The 14672-nt window shown below is 48.0% G+C and overlaps 1 protein-coding gene across 2 annotated transcripts in view; it reads left to right on the forward strand.

The window, feature by feature from the left end:
• Nucleotides 1-10462: 10462 nt before the first annotated feature.
• The window catches only part of TBXAS1 (thromboxane A synthase 1), a 173667-nt gene continuing 169457 nt past the window's right edge, over nt 10463-14672 (forward strand). For both annotated transcript variants that reach the window (XM_019959171.2, XM_019959172.2), the window contains exon 1: nt 10463-10709. In XM_019959171.2, coding sequence (XP_019814730.2) covers nt 10621-10709 — 89 coding nt within the window. In that variant the 5' untranslated portion in view covers nt 10463-10620. The remainder of the gene's footprint in view (nt 10710-14672) is intronic.

A 14672-nucleotide genomic window follows, 5' to 3' on the forward strand; every position in this document is an offset into this window, starting at 1 on the left:
TGCCATCCCCTTCTCCAGGGGATCTTCCCAACCCAGGGACTGAACTCACATCTCCTGCATCCCAGAGAGATTCTTTACCGTCTGAGCCGCCAGGGAGGCCCTTGGCTTTTAGGGGGGCCTCAGTTACCATTTCTCACCCTGTTCTGGCAGCCTGTTTCCTATGTAGGGGTTGTTGGGTGGACAGCATGCCTGGGATGGGATCTATCTGTGGCAGGAACGCTGTGTGTTTGCAAGCCTTGTTTCTTTCTTCTCCTGGGTCCGCTGCATTTCTCAGCCTTTTTCGCAGGCAGGTATGGCCATGTCTGAATTCTGTCCAAGGAAATAAAGGTGGGCGTGTTGGTGCCACTTCGGAGTCTGATCTGTGAAGACCTTCCTCCCATCTTTTTCCTTTTTCCCATTTGTCAGCTGGTTGTAGATGATCCAGCATCTGAGGGTTAGTAGGTGGGGGTGGGGTAGGGTCACAAGATCAGAAAAGCCTGCATTCCGGAGTCCCTGCCTGGAAGGTTGGCTACCAAATACCCACTTTCAGATTGCTCAAGGTGAGCAAGAAGTAGACTTCTACAGGTCAAGCCCTTGACAGCTCCTTGTGTGTGTGTGTGTGTGTGTGTGTGTGTGTTAGTTGCTTAGTCATGTCTGACTCTTTGCAACCCTATAGACTGTAGCCCACCAGTCCCCTCCATCCATGCGATTCTCCAGGTAAGAACACAGGAGTGGGTTGCCATTTCCTTCTCCAAAAGGAACTATAGAAAGAAAGAAAGTGAAGTCACTCAGTTGAGTCCGACTGTTTGTGACCCCGTGGACTATAGCTTAGCAGGCTCCTCCATCCATGGAATTTCCCAGGCAAGAGTACTGGAGGGGGTTGCCATGTCCTTCTCCATGAGATTTCCTTATTCAACACTTATTCTATCCATTCCTCCCCTCCAGGAACCAATTCTTCTTTCTATATTGCTGTTCTGGGGTCTGGGGGGTCCTACTATCTGCTGATGGGTGTATTTCCTTGAAGGCAGCTCCTGCTGAAATTTCTAATTATCTTCTGTTTGGGGGACTTCTCATTTGGGGACCTGTGCATATGTCATAGTGCCCTCTTTCATCTATGTATGCCGGGAGTTGGTGGTGCCAACTCGTGGCCTGGAATAGCATTGCGATCTGCTATCAAACTCTGTAGACGCTGGATTCTACTTTCTGGGTGTGTCTCCACCATGCCTGCTTCACCTTCTGTGGCTAAGAGGTGGATAATGGCTGTTCACTTGCTAGAAAGCTCCAAGACTTTGCTTTAAGACAGTCAAGCTGTCTGCTGACCCTCCATTCACAAGCAGAAGGATGCTCGACTGTCCACATGTGACCACACTCTGCCACGAGAAGTGCCAGGAGAGATTCGACGACAACTTAGAAAGTATGAACCTTTAACAAGTTGAGATCGCGGGTGGCGTGCATTGACAGGCTGAGGGGTGAAGGAAACGGGATGGGCCATAGCATTCCTGCCTGACAAATCCCATGAACAGAGGAGTCCATGGGGTCACAAGAGTTCAACACGACTTAGTGACTAAACCACCAGGATGTTTGATTAGCAATATCAAGAGCAGCTTGCGACTTTCCTGGCGGTCCTGTGGCTAGGACTCTGTGCTCCCAATGCAGAGGGACTCAGTTCAATCCCTGCTGGGGGAACTAGATCCCACAAGCCACAACTAAGACCCGGCTCAGCCAAATAAATACAGATTTTTTAAAAAGAGCAGCTTGTAGTCAACAACTTCCAGTGATAATACAGTCAAGGTCTGGACGGTGGCACTGCTTCAGCATCCCCACTGTGTGACTGGGGACTTGAGCGATGTTGACATGCAGTGGGTAGTCTATAATCTGATGAGCTCCATACTCGTTTTAATAATGAAGCCAGAGGAGAAACAGTTGATCTGTGTAGAATCACATCACTCTCCTGCTTAAAGGCCTTTCTTCAGTGGTTCCCCTTTTCTCTGGAAGGAAAGAGTACATTTTACACACCACAAACCAGGTCTTGGGTGTTCTGACTCTCACTTTTCCTTCTCCACCATTCAATCTCATGTTACCCTCACTCAGGGTTTCCCAGGCCAGTGTGCCAGTGTTGTCCCGAGCACAAACCCAGCAAATAAATGTCGATGAATGGACGAGAAACAGGGAGGCCGTTAGGAGGTGGGGACCGCAGTGCTGCGATTTGGGTCTCGGTCTAGGTGTTATACAAGCACTCTCTTTCTCTTTTTTCGTATTGACTGTGCTGGGTCTTCTTTGTGCCCTGTGGGTTTAGTTGCCCTGATGCATGTGGGATCTCAGTTCCCTGACTAGGGATCGAACCCACATCCTCTGCACCGGAAGGCAGATTCTTAACCACTAGACCACCAGGGTACAAGCTAGACCACCCTAGATACAAACTCTCTGAGATCAGAAACTTCACACGTTTGCTGCCCCAGTGGATTCCTGCTGCCTAGAACAGTAGCTAACACGGAGTAGAGGCCGATACATTTATTGAGCAAGTGAGATGAAGTGGAATGAATGAAAGAGTGAATGGCTAAAGGGAGCAGTGGCCAGAAACGGGAGAGGCTTAGTCGGCAGAAGCAATAGGCTCTGGTGATTAGCTAGGTGCAGAGAGGGGTGGCTAGGAGAGAAGGAAGAGGCACAGATGAGCCCAAACTCTAGACTTGGGAGCTGAGGGGAAGGAGGTATGATTCACGGAGGTGAGGGATGTGGGATGAGGGAGAGGTTAATGGAGGAAGGAGGCTGCTCTGATGGGTCTAGTTTTTAGACATTTGGAGTCTGTAACATCTGTAGGGGATCTGAGAAGAGGTCCAGTGGGCAGCTGGACATATTAATCTGAACTCAGGAATGAGAACTGGGGGGGAGATAACAGACTGCAGAGTGATCAGCCTGTGGGTGTTAATTAAAGCCAAGCCAGTGTTTAAGACTGCTATGTGACAGGCAGCATGGCTGCATGATGATATATAAAAGATGGTCCCTGCCCTCATAACCAATACAAAATCAAGATTTGACACAGACCTTTAAACTGTTTACAAACTCATTCCTGTCTCCATAGCAACCTGGAGGAGAAGAAGATAGTTCTGTCCTTATCTCAGGAGGGAAAGACACACAGATGGCGGCCGTGTCTTAACGCAGGAGACGTTCCGGTTTCACGTGGGTTCCTCAAAGAGTGGCACCTGGAAATTCTACGCTAGCTGATCCAGACCTGTGCGTTCCCCCACATCTCAGCCACGGGGCCAGAGGGATGGACAGAGAAGTCTGAATCAGTCCTTTCCAAATTGCCTTTTCTCTCCCCCTCTTTGTCTATACCCACCGTTCCACCAAAGCCATTCTGGGGGTGGCAGCAATGATCAAATTGCTGAATCCAAATGAGGATGCTTCAGGAACCGCCTCACCTGGGTTTTTGGTAATATTAACACCCTTGGCCTTTTCCGGCTTCTTGAAACTGTCCCCCTGTGGCTTTGGTGGGAACGATCGCAGACCATGTGCTCGAGTGCTTCCCACGTGTCAGGGCTCTGCTGAGCATGCTCCATGGGCACCTCGTCTTCCTCACAAGAGCCCTGGGAGGTATGTACAGGTATCCCCACTTTACAGGTGAGAAAGAGTATCTAAGAGATTAAGTAGCCTCCCTAGAACATCCAAGCTAGAGAGCTGAAGGGGTTGGGTTTGATTGAATCCAGGACTTGAAAGCAAAAAGCAGTGTTTTAAGCACTAGAAAGAAAGTGTCCCTCGGGCACTTCCATTGCTCCGTCTCCGACCGACTTTCCTCTACTTCTTTTCAGGCCTCTCTCTGCCCTTTCCCCTGCAAGGCTGCTCCTGTTAGTGTCCTTCCCATGGCCTACTTCTCAGCACTCTACCTTTTCTCTGTGGCCAATTTGGTCCTTATGGCTTTGCCCCATCTCTATACAAATGGCTCTCAAAAACTCCTTCTCCACTTCAGATTTCTCTCCCTATCTCTCCAGGACCTGGGGCCTCCTGAGCATCCTTACCTGTCTGCCCACCAGGGACCTTGTGCTCAGCTTGCTTACCATGGAAGCCACAATAACGTCCCTCCACTTATTCCTTCCCCAGGCCCTTATCGTGTCACAAGGGACCACGTGGGCTCCATCAGTGGAGCCAGAAGTCAGAGGGTTATCTTCAGCAACCTTCACCACCGCACTCAATGAGCAAGAACTGTAGGTTCTGCCCTCCCTGTAATCTCAAAACCCAGCCCCCTCTTCCCCATTTCCACATCTACTGCTCCATTCAGACCATCCTCTCTTACTTAGCTGACCAGTGTCTCTTCGCTGGTCTCCCATCTCAGGTGTAACCCGATCCGCCTTCCGAGAAGTATTTCTGTTTAGAAATAATAATAATACTGTTGGTGCTCAATTTTTGGTCCTGCCCTGGCTTCTCACTGATTCTAAGATAAAGTATAAACTCTGGTGTGGCCCAACTGTCTTGCCTCACCTGACCCCCGCCACTCACCCCCAGCATCTGATGCCCTCAGGCAAGCCTTAGCTGTGTGCCGCCTGCCAACTCCATCGGTCCAGTCTAAGCTCAGGTATCATTTGTTCAAAGCCTTGACTAAGGAATCCCCTGGTGGTCTAGTGGTTAGGACTTCAATCCCTGGTCGAGGAACTAGGATCCTGCAAGCTGTGCAGTGTGGCCAGAACTTTTTAAAAAAATAAATAAAGACTTTACCAATCTCCTTCCTCCTGTTGTTGCGCCTGTGTGCCCTGTCTGTCTTTATGTCACAGTCTCTAGAACATGGACGGCAGGTAGGTGTTTACGTGTCTGCTTCCCTATCCTGGGATCTGAGCTCCTTGGCGGCAAGATCTGCAACGTGGGGCCTTATATGCAAGGATTCTGTCCCCCAGTGCCAAGTGCATACAGACAGTCCAATGCTTGTGAGCTGATTGAAGGAATAACAAATAGAGGAACCTGCAAATCTGACCCCTGTTCTCAGAAGCTGGACAGGGAGTCTGTAATACACTGGACGCTGTTGAGGAGACTGGACTGGATTGGAGCTAGCTGAGGTTTTCTGCCTTCCAAAGAGTCCCAGCATCTTCTCCATGGACATAAAACAGCTGGCGCATTCCCTCTGTCTTTAACTGCAACAACTCTGCACCCCAGGGGCAGAAACACAGAATAAACTGCATCATACCAGGCTCTGGCTGGGTGAACTATGAATATTTAAATCAATATGTGATTTTAGGTTTATGGAACAAAACTTTGGGTTTAAAGCCAGAAGATTGGGGTTTGAGCCTGGCCTCTAGGATTTATGAAAAGTATGATATCAGACAGATTTCCTCAGTGGCTCAGCTGTCAAGAATCCTACTGTAATGTAGGAGATGTGGATTCAATCCCTGGGTCAGGAAGCTCCCCTGGAGGAGGGCATGGCTACCCACCCCAGTATTCTTGCCTGAAGAATCCCATGGACAGAGGAGCCTGGTGGGTTATATATAGTCCATAGGGTCTCAAAGAGCTGGGCATGACTGAAGTGACTGAACATGCACGCACATGATCTCAGACAGTCTTGTAACATTTCTGAGCTCCAGTTTTTCCCTCTGGGAACCCAGGAATGAAAAATCCTGCTCACCTACTGCCCAAGTTTGCTATGAGGCTGAAATGAGGTTACAGGTCAGTGTATGACCTGGTTACAGCTTACTTGATCAGTTATGATGCTGAGGACACCCTGCTGTCCTCCCCCTCAGGGTCCCGTAGGGCAGAGGGAGCACGTTCTGAGGCTTCAAACCTTGTCAGAGACGTTGGGCTTCATGCAGGCCAGCTGGGAAGCTTCGGCAGAGGAGGAAGGCATTCGCACAGGCAGTTTTTAAACACAGGGAACATGGAGGAAATACCACACAATTTATGGATGAGAGCTTTAAAAAGAAACACAAGACTTAAGTCAAAACAGTTGACTCAACTCTGGGGGAGGCGTCTGCCTAGATGTAGAAGACAAAAAAGCTAGAATTGGAGTGGGTTGAGACAGAGGGGTGTCCCACTGAGTGGGGTAAACGGACACGTTGATGCACAGCTGGGCGCAGGTAGCCAACTGCCTCTCTAGAGGGTATCACCTACTAGCACTTTTGAAATTCCACTTCTGAGACTGTCACTTGGGTTATCCTCACAGTGATATGTATAAGGATGTTCACCAAAGACTCATTTGTAGTTGGAAAAACTTGAAAACAGCTTGAATGCCATTTAACAGAGGATGGACCTGTATGAACTACAACACAGCCAACCAGGGGAATTCCAAGAAGCAAATGATGCACGTGTCTGCTGTTGTTGTAGTTTAGCTGTTGTGTCTGATTCTTTTTGAGACCCCATAGACTGTAGCCCACTAGGCTCCTCTGTCCATGGGATCTCCCAGGCAAGAATACTGGGGTGGGTGGCCATTTCCTCCTCCAGGGGAGCTTCCTGACCCAGGGATTGAACTCGAGTCTCCTGCATTAAAGGCAGATTCTTTACCGCTGAGCCACCAGGGAAGCCCCATATGTCTGAGTATGAACGTGGAAAGATCTTTACAGGTGAACGGGAAAGGCCAGTTGCACATGGCATGGATATGATGATCTTGTTTTCATAAAAACTAAAAATATACCAATATTTGCATATGTGTAGAAAAAGATAGTGGGGGACATAGACAAATTGGTTAACAGAGTTTACCTCTGGGAGTTGGGATTATAGACTATTTTTTATACAGTTCTGTAGAATTGGTTGTTTTCGTTTTCTATTTTGGCTGCATTGGGTCTTTGTTGCAGTGCTCAGGCTTAGTAGCCCTGAGGCCTGTGTGATCTTAGTTCCCTGACCAAGGATCAAACCCAAGTCTCCAGCATGGGAAGGCAGGTTCTCAATCAGTGGACCACCAGGTAAGCCCTAAGTTGATTGTTTTTAATAGATATGTATTGAAAAGAAAACATCTAGAGAATCGGTTCAGTTCAGTTGCTCAGCTGTGTCTGACTCTTTGCGAGAATAAAAAATCTAGAGAATAAAGGCCTAATATTTAATGGTGGTATATATTACTGGAACAGTCTCCTCCTCATTCTGGAAAAATCTCAACCAGCATGTCTCTGCATTGCATCACAGATACCCAAGCTGTAATACATCCTTAATCATGTTACTCTTCTGATGCAAAGCCTAAAACCTCTCGTGTTTGACCCTTCTGTTACATCCGGATTAATTACTGTCCACAATTCACTGAGTATTATCTCAGGAGAGTGTTGAAAGGGGGTGATTATCCCTCTACGGCATTTACAGCTTCCACAAATCACAAATCACACACAAAGGGCTCCAGAAATACTAGTTGAGGAATTCGTTGGGCTTCCCTCGTGGCTCAGATGGTAAAGAATCCGCCTGCAATGCGGGAGACCTGGGTTCGATCCCTGGGTTGGGACGATCGCCTGGAGGAGGGCATGGCAACCCACTCCAGTATTCCTGCATGGAGAATCCCCAGGGGCAGAGGTGCCTGACGGGCTGCAGACCACGGGGTGGCAAAGGGTCGGACACGACTGAGCGAATAAACTCAGCACATGAATGAGAGGAACTGGTGTCTCTAGGGGAGGTGACCACCCCTCGGGACATCCCTGAGCTGACTGCCAACATCAAAGCCATCTCCGTGAACCAGGCAGGGCCTGTGACAGGTCCATCAAAGCCATCCCCATGGAAAGGACAGGGCCTGTGACAGTCCCACAGGCCCATAGCAGGATGGGAGGCATGGCTTCTATATGCAGAGTCTGAGAAGAGATGAGGGCCCGCCCTGGTCTCTGTCACCAGGTGGCCGTGGGACTTTGTACCATCACTTTCTCTTTCTGGATTTCCATTTCTTCCTCCGTAAATAAGAGCCAGGCTTGGTCAATATTTCTCCAAGCACATTCCTAAGAGCACAACATCCAGGTTGTGTTTATACATGTCCTTTAAGAGGGATTCTGTGGTCTAATGCACTTGAGGAATGCCGTTCTCTGCACCCCACTGTTGTTGGAGAGTCACCATGCATGTCGGTAGGTTCAAGTCTCCAAGAGGTCTTACCTAAATAAACCTATGTATCAGCTCACTCCAATATTCTTGCCTGGAAAATTCTATGGACAGAGGAGCCTGGCAGGCTACAGTCCACAGGGTTGCAAAGAGTCGGAGACAACTGAGTGACTGAGCATAGACGCACACAGTACTGGTCACATGGGACGAGAGACATAGAATATGGAGAGAGGACAGGAAGTCCTAAAGGGCTTGGCTGGAACATGGGGCACTGGTCCAGATAGGTGTAGCCATTGGGGGACACCCAAGTAGAGATGCAAAACAGGGAGGCAGGTCAAATGGTTAGAGAACAGGGAGGATGCTTGGAAGGAAGCCACTTGGTATTTGCATGGTCACTCTCTTATTTGGGGCTGATGCTCATCAGTGCATCTGGATTTAACTACCATTTGCATATTGGTGCCTTGAATGATTGACTATCACCTTTTGATAAAGAGTATGGGCTTTGGAGTCATACCTCCCATGCCTCAGTTTCTACTTCTCTAAAGTGGGATTAATAATAAGCATTGCCTCCTAGAGTAGCTTATGAGGATTAAGTGAGCTATATACCTGGATGTTCTTAGACTAGTATCTAGCACATAGTAAGTACTCCATAAATGGTACTGTCAGTATTAAGGATTATTATTTGTATTTGCAGCCGAGATTCCTCTCTGACTTGACAGCTCCACTCCAGTGTCTCCCAGGCATCCCAACAGCACCAAAACCCAACTTTTGATCCCAGCAGTACCCCATCTTTTCCCAGCCTTCTTCATCTCAGTGAAGGGTGCTCCCTCAAGTCAGGAACATGGGGATCAGACATGCCGCCTCCCTCCCCTTCTGTCTTCCTCCAATCCACCAGGAAATTCTGCAGAGTCTGTCCCCAGAATAGATTTCAAACTCATCTACTTCTCTCCTCCTCTCATCCCTACTCTAGTTTGAGCAGCCTCGTCTCAAGACGAACAAAATCATCTTCCAAGCGGCTCCCTGCTTCTCTTTCCATGAATTCTTCACGCAGGGCCAGAACAACTCTAACAAACAGAAATATGACCGCACTAAACTGCTAAGTGGCACATAAAATGAAGCCCCGGCTGCTTGCCGTGGCTCTGAGCTGTCTGGCCTCTGCGGAGTCTCCTCCTTTCCCAGCTGCTCCTCCAGCTGGCCTGCTGGCCTCTCTCCAGTTCCCACAACAAGGGGAGTTTGCTCCCACCTGAGAGCCTTTATCTGGTCACCTTTTTGGCCCAAAGGCTTTACCTGTCTCCCCCTCGCCTGAGGCTCTTGGCTTCAAGTTGTCCTCCCCAGATTTCCCCCCACACTCTCCTAATGGGTTATCCCAGTTATTCCCAGTCACAGACCTGTGTTCACGAGCTTCACAATGCTGTTCTCAACATGCAATTTATCTACTTGTTTATTGTCTATCTGTCCCCAGAGAAAATTCTCCAGAGCCCAGTGCTTCTCCTCCAAGGATTGTAAACCCAGCATACAGCCTGGCCCCCCGACCCATGATGAATGAACAAAAGACTGTCATGGTGAGTGAATGGTTTCCTCTCTGATACACCCTTCCTGTTACTAAAGGTGTCACCAGCTGATTAATAAGCAAAAGATGATCCAGTCCACCTTAGTCCGATAAGCTCAGAGATAGAACAAAGGGCCCTTACACAAACCTACAGGTATGCTTTTAGACATTTAAGAAATCCTCCAAGTCATTATGAGAGGGCTGACACGAGGCAAGATCCTTAGGCATTGAGTAGGGACCCCACTGAACCCCTAGGGGCCAGGGGACCCCACGGACTAAATGACCTTGAAAAGTGAAAGCACAATTTGCTCAGTTGTATCTGACTCTTTGTGACCCCATGGACTTTACAGTTCATGGAATACTCCAGGGCAGAATACAGGAGTGGGTAGCTTTCCCTTCTCCAGGGGATCTTCCCAACCCAGGGATGAAACCCAGGTCTCCCACACTGCAGGTGGATTCTTTACCAGCTGAGCCACAGGGGAAGCCCAAGAATACTGGAGTGGGTAGCCTATCCCTGATCTTCCCGACCCAGGAATTGAACTGGGGTCTCCTGCATTGCAGGCGGGTTCTTTACCAACTGAGCTATTAGGGAAGCCCAAATGACCTTAGTGGGATGGATGTCCTCAATGCAGCTGGCATTTTTCATCAGTCTGATGTCTGGCCTTGAATTTTTCTGGGGCATTCAGTTTCCTGACCCATATGAGCATTTAATGACAAATTAATTTTTTTTTAAGCATGTTCTTTCTTTAAGGAGTACTTGTCACGATAGAATTCTACGGTTGCAGCCATTGTCTTTCCCAGCAGACCTTGGGTCAGGTCTGCTGCTGCTTCTTCCCGGGAAAGTTAACGTAAATGTTTATTGGCGGTACCGTCATCAAGAAAATAAAGTTGCTGATTCATTGCCTTACAATGAAACCCTTTGTTTTCCCCTCCTCTTCCTTCCTCTTTATAAGGAGACACTTCCGAGAAAGGGCACACTTCAGAGACCCACATCTTGGGATATTTTCTTGGTTGCCTATGTCTTCTGTCTGCAGACTGTGGGTTCCTGTAACAGCTGGGGGATCAGCCTCTCTCTTTCCTCTGCAGTATCACCCCTCTAGGGTCTCTGAGGAACAATGGAAGTCTTAGGGCTCTTCAGGCTGGAAGTGAGTGGCCCCATGGTGACGGTGGCCCTGTCCGTGGTCTTCTTGGCCCTCCTGAAATGGTAAGTGCAGCCAGTATGTCCCAACCACGGTGACATTGTCAGAAATAGCAGTCGCAGAGCCATGCTGGAACCGGGGTGGGGTCTGTGGGAGTGTGTTTTTCTTCCTCTCTAATCTACAGGGAGTTGAGTATTAACACAGCTTCAGAATTAAAAGCAAACAGCCAGGTTAATCTTTTGCTCTAATGCATGCGATGGAGGTGTCAGGAAAGGCTGGTGATTCAGTGACTGAGAACGCTACACATAATTAAGTTTGAGAGAGAGGGAGAAAGCAACAGATTGGCAAGGTTTGGGCAGAAGTATTTCCTTGCATCCCCGTCCTATCTCCCCAGGCTGGATTTACAGCAGATTCAGCCTCTTGGTTCTGATGACGTTAAAAGGAAAAAAAAAAAAAAAAAAAGATAAAGGAGCTGTCCGGCAACGTGGTCTGGCGACGTGCATGGGAAAGTCACTGCGAAGGGATTTCTGTAGGTTTAAAGATAAAGAGGTGGAACTAATTTCCTCATTTTCTAATATTTGATAGAAAAGGATGAATGAAGTGTGTGCAGTGCCACCAAGTCTGAGACCTGGGAGGATCTCAAATTTAAACTGGAAACAACTCCCCGTGATCTTGTTAATTCAACAGAAGGTTTTCTGAAGTCTGACTTGATCAGAGACTGGATGTGAGGCCCCACAATATGCTTCATTTATGCATATTCACCTTGTCAGTGAAAGTTATTAAAATTACCCACTCCATCAAAAGCACCTGGATTTAGGCAGCTCTGGTTTTTGAGGGGAAAGTGGAAAAAATAATGGAGAGTTTGAGTTTGAACAGAATTTCAATTTACGTTTCTGGTAGTAATAAAGCCTCCTCTCGATTAATAACTGGGAAAGCACTTTGAAAAGCATCAAGCATTATGCAAATGTGAGGTATTATTCTTTTGGAATTTGCATAGCTGAAAATGGAATTCACGTTTGATGTTCTATGATGATGAAATTACTTCTTGGAAATTGGCTCTGAAACCCAGCTTCAGTCCCAGTGCTGTTTTGCTTTCTAACTGGTTTAATTATCTTTTGAACTTTTCTCAGTGTGGCTTATCTTGCTTTGAAACCAGCCACGTGCAAACCCAGGAGCAAGTGGTAGGCTCCTTCCCCCACCCTGCTCTATCCTTCCATCCATCTCAGCTTGTTTCTGCTCAGAGATGGACTTAGCACAGTGCCTGATATGTTCTGGGTGCTTAGTAGACATCAGCCCGTATCATTAACTATCGTTTAATGTGACCTAAACACAGAGGGAAATAAGTCTTTTGTGCTTCAGGTATATTTAAAATTTCTCGTTAATATGCTTATTAATATTAATTTCTCATCAACGGTTGTGCACTGACTGTAATTCTCAAAGAGTGTCCTGTTTGAGGCCCCCATGGTCTCACAGCATCCATATTTCTATTGTACACTTCACTTCACTTCTGTTTCTGTCTTATTGGGTCTTTTCAATTTCTATAGTCTTAATTTCCAGCTCAGTGCCTGATATATATAGTATGGCTCTGATAAATGTCTGATGAATGGGTGAGTGAATTGCATACATTAATGTTGTGCTTGTCCTGGAAAGGGGCATGTGTCCTGAGTGATAAGCTGCTGTAACTGGGTGTTTCTAATCAGCGTAGATCAGAGTCACAGCTAATAACACCATACCATTCAGCAAGGCAGTTGTGCATTTGTAATCTGTTCCGGGGCCATGCTAATAACTTGGGTCAAAGACACTGAGATTAGAGAGAGGCATGAAGCGGAGGTGGTGAATAGGAAGCCAGAGCAGACTTCTATTTGTTCTTGTGAAAATATTTACCGATTTGTTCATGTGCTCCAGGCATGGCGTGAGGCCCTGGTACAAGGTCAGAAAACAGCAGGTCTAGATTAGATGCCCAAGGTGGGGGAGATGTGAAGGTTGTGGCTGAGCTGGCTGTCTGGGGAGGATGACGCTGAAGAGGAGGAGCCTTGAGGGGCCATGGATGTGGTTCTTATATCCTAGGTCTATCCCGGATCAGCTCAAGGTCACCATCCTTGAGCTCTCAACACTTGTTTTCCAGGCAAGACTCCTGAGAGAAGTGAAGTGAAGTGAAAGTTGCTTAGTCGTGTGCAACCCCTTGGACTATACAGTCCATGGAGTCCTCCAGGCCAGAATACTGGAGTGGGTGGCCTTTCCCTTCTCCAGGGGATCTTCCCGACCCAGGGATCGAACCCAAGTCTTCTGCATTGAGGTGGATTCTTTCAGCTGAGCCACAAGGGAAGCCCAAGAATACTGGACTGGGTAGCCTATCCCCTCGCCAGTGGATCTTCCTGACACAGGGATCGAACTGGGGTCTCCTGCACTGCAGGCGGATTCTTTACCAACTGAACTATCAGGGAATCCCCAAGACTCCTGGGCAACAGACATCAGCTTGAATGAGGCAGGGCCTCCCTCCCGTTTCATTTTCTTGACAAGATGCATGTGGGAAAGAGAAGGGCACTCAGGGAGAGCTGGGGGGTAGAAAGACCCTCACAGCATCTGCCCCCAAGGAGGTCTTGTGCAGAGTGCAGTTTTGAAGGTTTAAACTCCTTACTCTTTCCTGTTAAGAGTTCCGCCTGCCTCTGGACCAGGAGAGCGTGCAATAAGAGCCTCAACTCTGGGAAGGTAACGCGAGGAGGGCCACTTCTTGCCGGCTGCACCAGCCTGGGGGTTCATTCAAATCAGGGGCGAGGTCCCGTACCTCACTGCAGTTCTGGAAACCTGTCCATAACTTGCCTGTTCTAGTGTTTGGTTTAATGCAGGCAAAATGAAGAAGGCCACACGGCACTCGGGATGTAGGCTTTGGTTCTCCTCTTGCAGCAGCTTCATCCCCCAGACCCTGACTCCATCCTGTGGGCTTGGCAGGTCCATGAATGGTCACATGCTCCACGCATCCAGGCCTCTGTTCTTGCTGTTCTCCATGCTTGGAATCCCCTTTCTCTCCTCTTTCCTTCAAGGAGCTCAGCGGCACCTCCTCACTGAAGGTTCTGCTTGTCCACAGCACTGACCAGTCCCACTCACTGTGCCTTTGCTTGTTGTTCTCACCTCTATCCCCCGCTCCTCCACAGTGCATGCATGGAGTTGGTGCCTAATGAATGTTGGCTCTAATCTCCACTGGTATTTTCTTGCTGGCTCTTCCCTTAGACGTCATAGCTCAATACAAGTCTTAATTCTTCTGCCTACATGCATCATCCTTTTCCTATGGCCTTTTCAGTTTGGACCAGCTTGGGGTCCATGCTCTAATTGGCCCCCAACAGGTGTGCTGTTTTTGGATCTCTACTCACCTTGCAGAGCAAGACTATGGCATGTACTTAAACATTTCATTATGAAGTATATGTATGAATTTAGAAAGCAGAATAGAAAAGAATCAATTTCGTTTTAAAAGAGACTAAAATAGTATATTTTGATAGTTTTCCCCTAAAGGTATTTGATACAATTTTTTTTGATGACAGTCACTAAAATGGATAGTTATGAGGCTGAACAGTGTGCACTGGGGTCTAAGGGGCTCAGGGCTACTCCCCTGGGGGTTGGAACTGGGGATGTAGGATACATTAGCAAGAAGCCCATGAAACTTGTGATCAAAACACGTGACAAAACATCTTAAAATCTCATTTTTCTGTATGAAGTTGTTTGAAATCCTGACTTTTGGAAGAGATTTATGTCCAAGAAGTAAGTGGTGTGAGTTAGTGCTAGAGGCAATCTTGCCTGGAGAATCCCATGGACGGAGGAGCCTGGTAGGCTGCAGGCCATGGGGTCGCTAGGAGTCGGACACGACTGAGGGACTTCACCTTCCCTTTTCACTTTCATGCCTTGGAGAAGGAAATGGCAACCCACTCCAGTGTTCTTGCCTGGAGAATCCCAGGGACGGGGGAGCCTGGTGGGCTTCCGTCTATGGGGTCGCACAGAGTCGGACACGACTGAAGAGATTTAGCTGCAGCAGTAGC

This window comes from Bos indicus, chromosome 4 (genome assembly GCF_029378745.1).
Source record: "Bos indicus isolate NIAB-ARS_2022 breed Sahiwal x Tharparkar chromosome 4, NIAB-ARS_B.indTharparkar_mat_pri_1.0, whole genome shotgun sequence".
NCBI lineage: Eukaryota > Metazoa > Chordata > Mammalia > Artiodactyla > Bovidae > Bos > Bos indicus.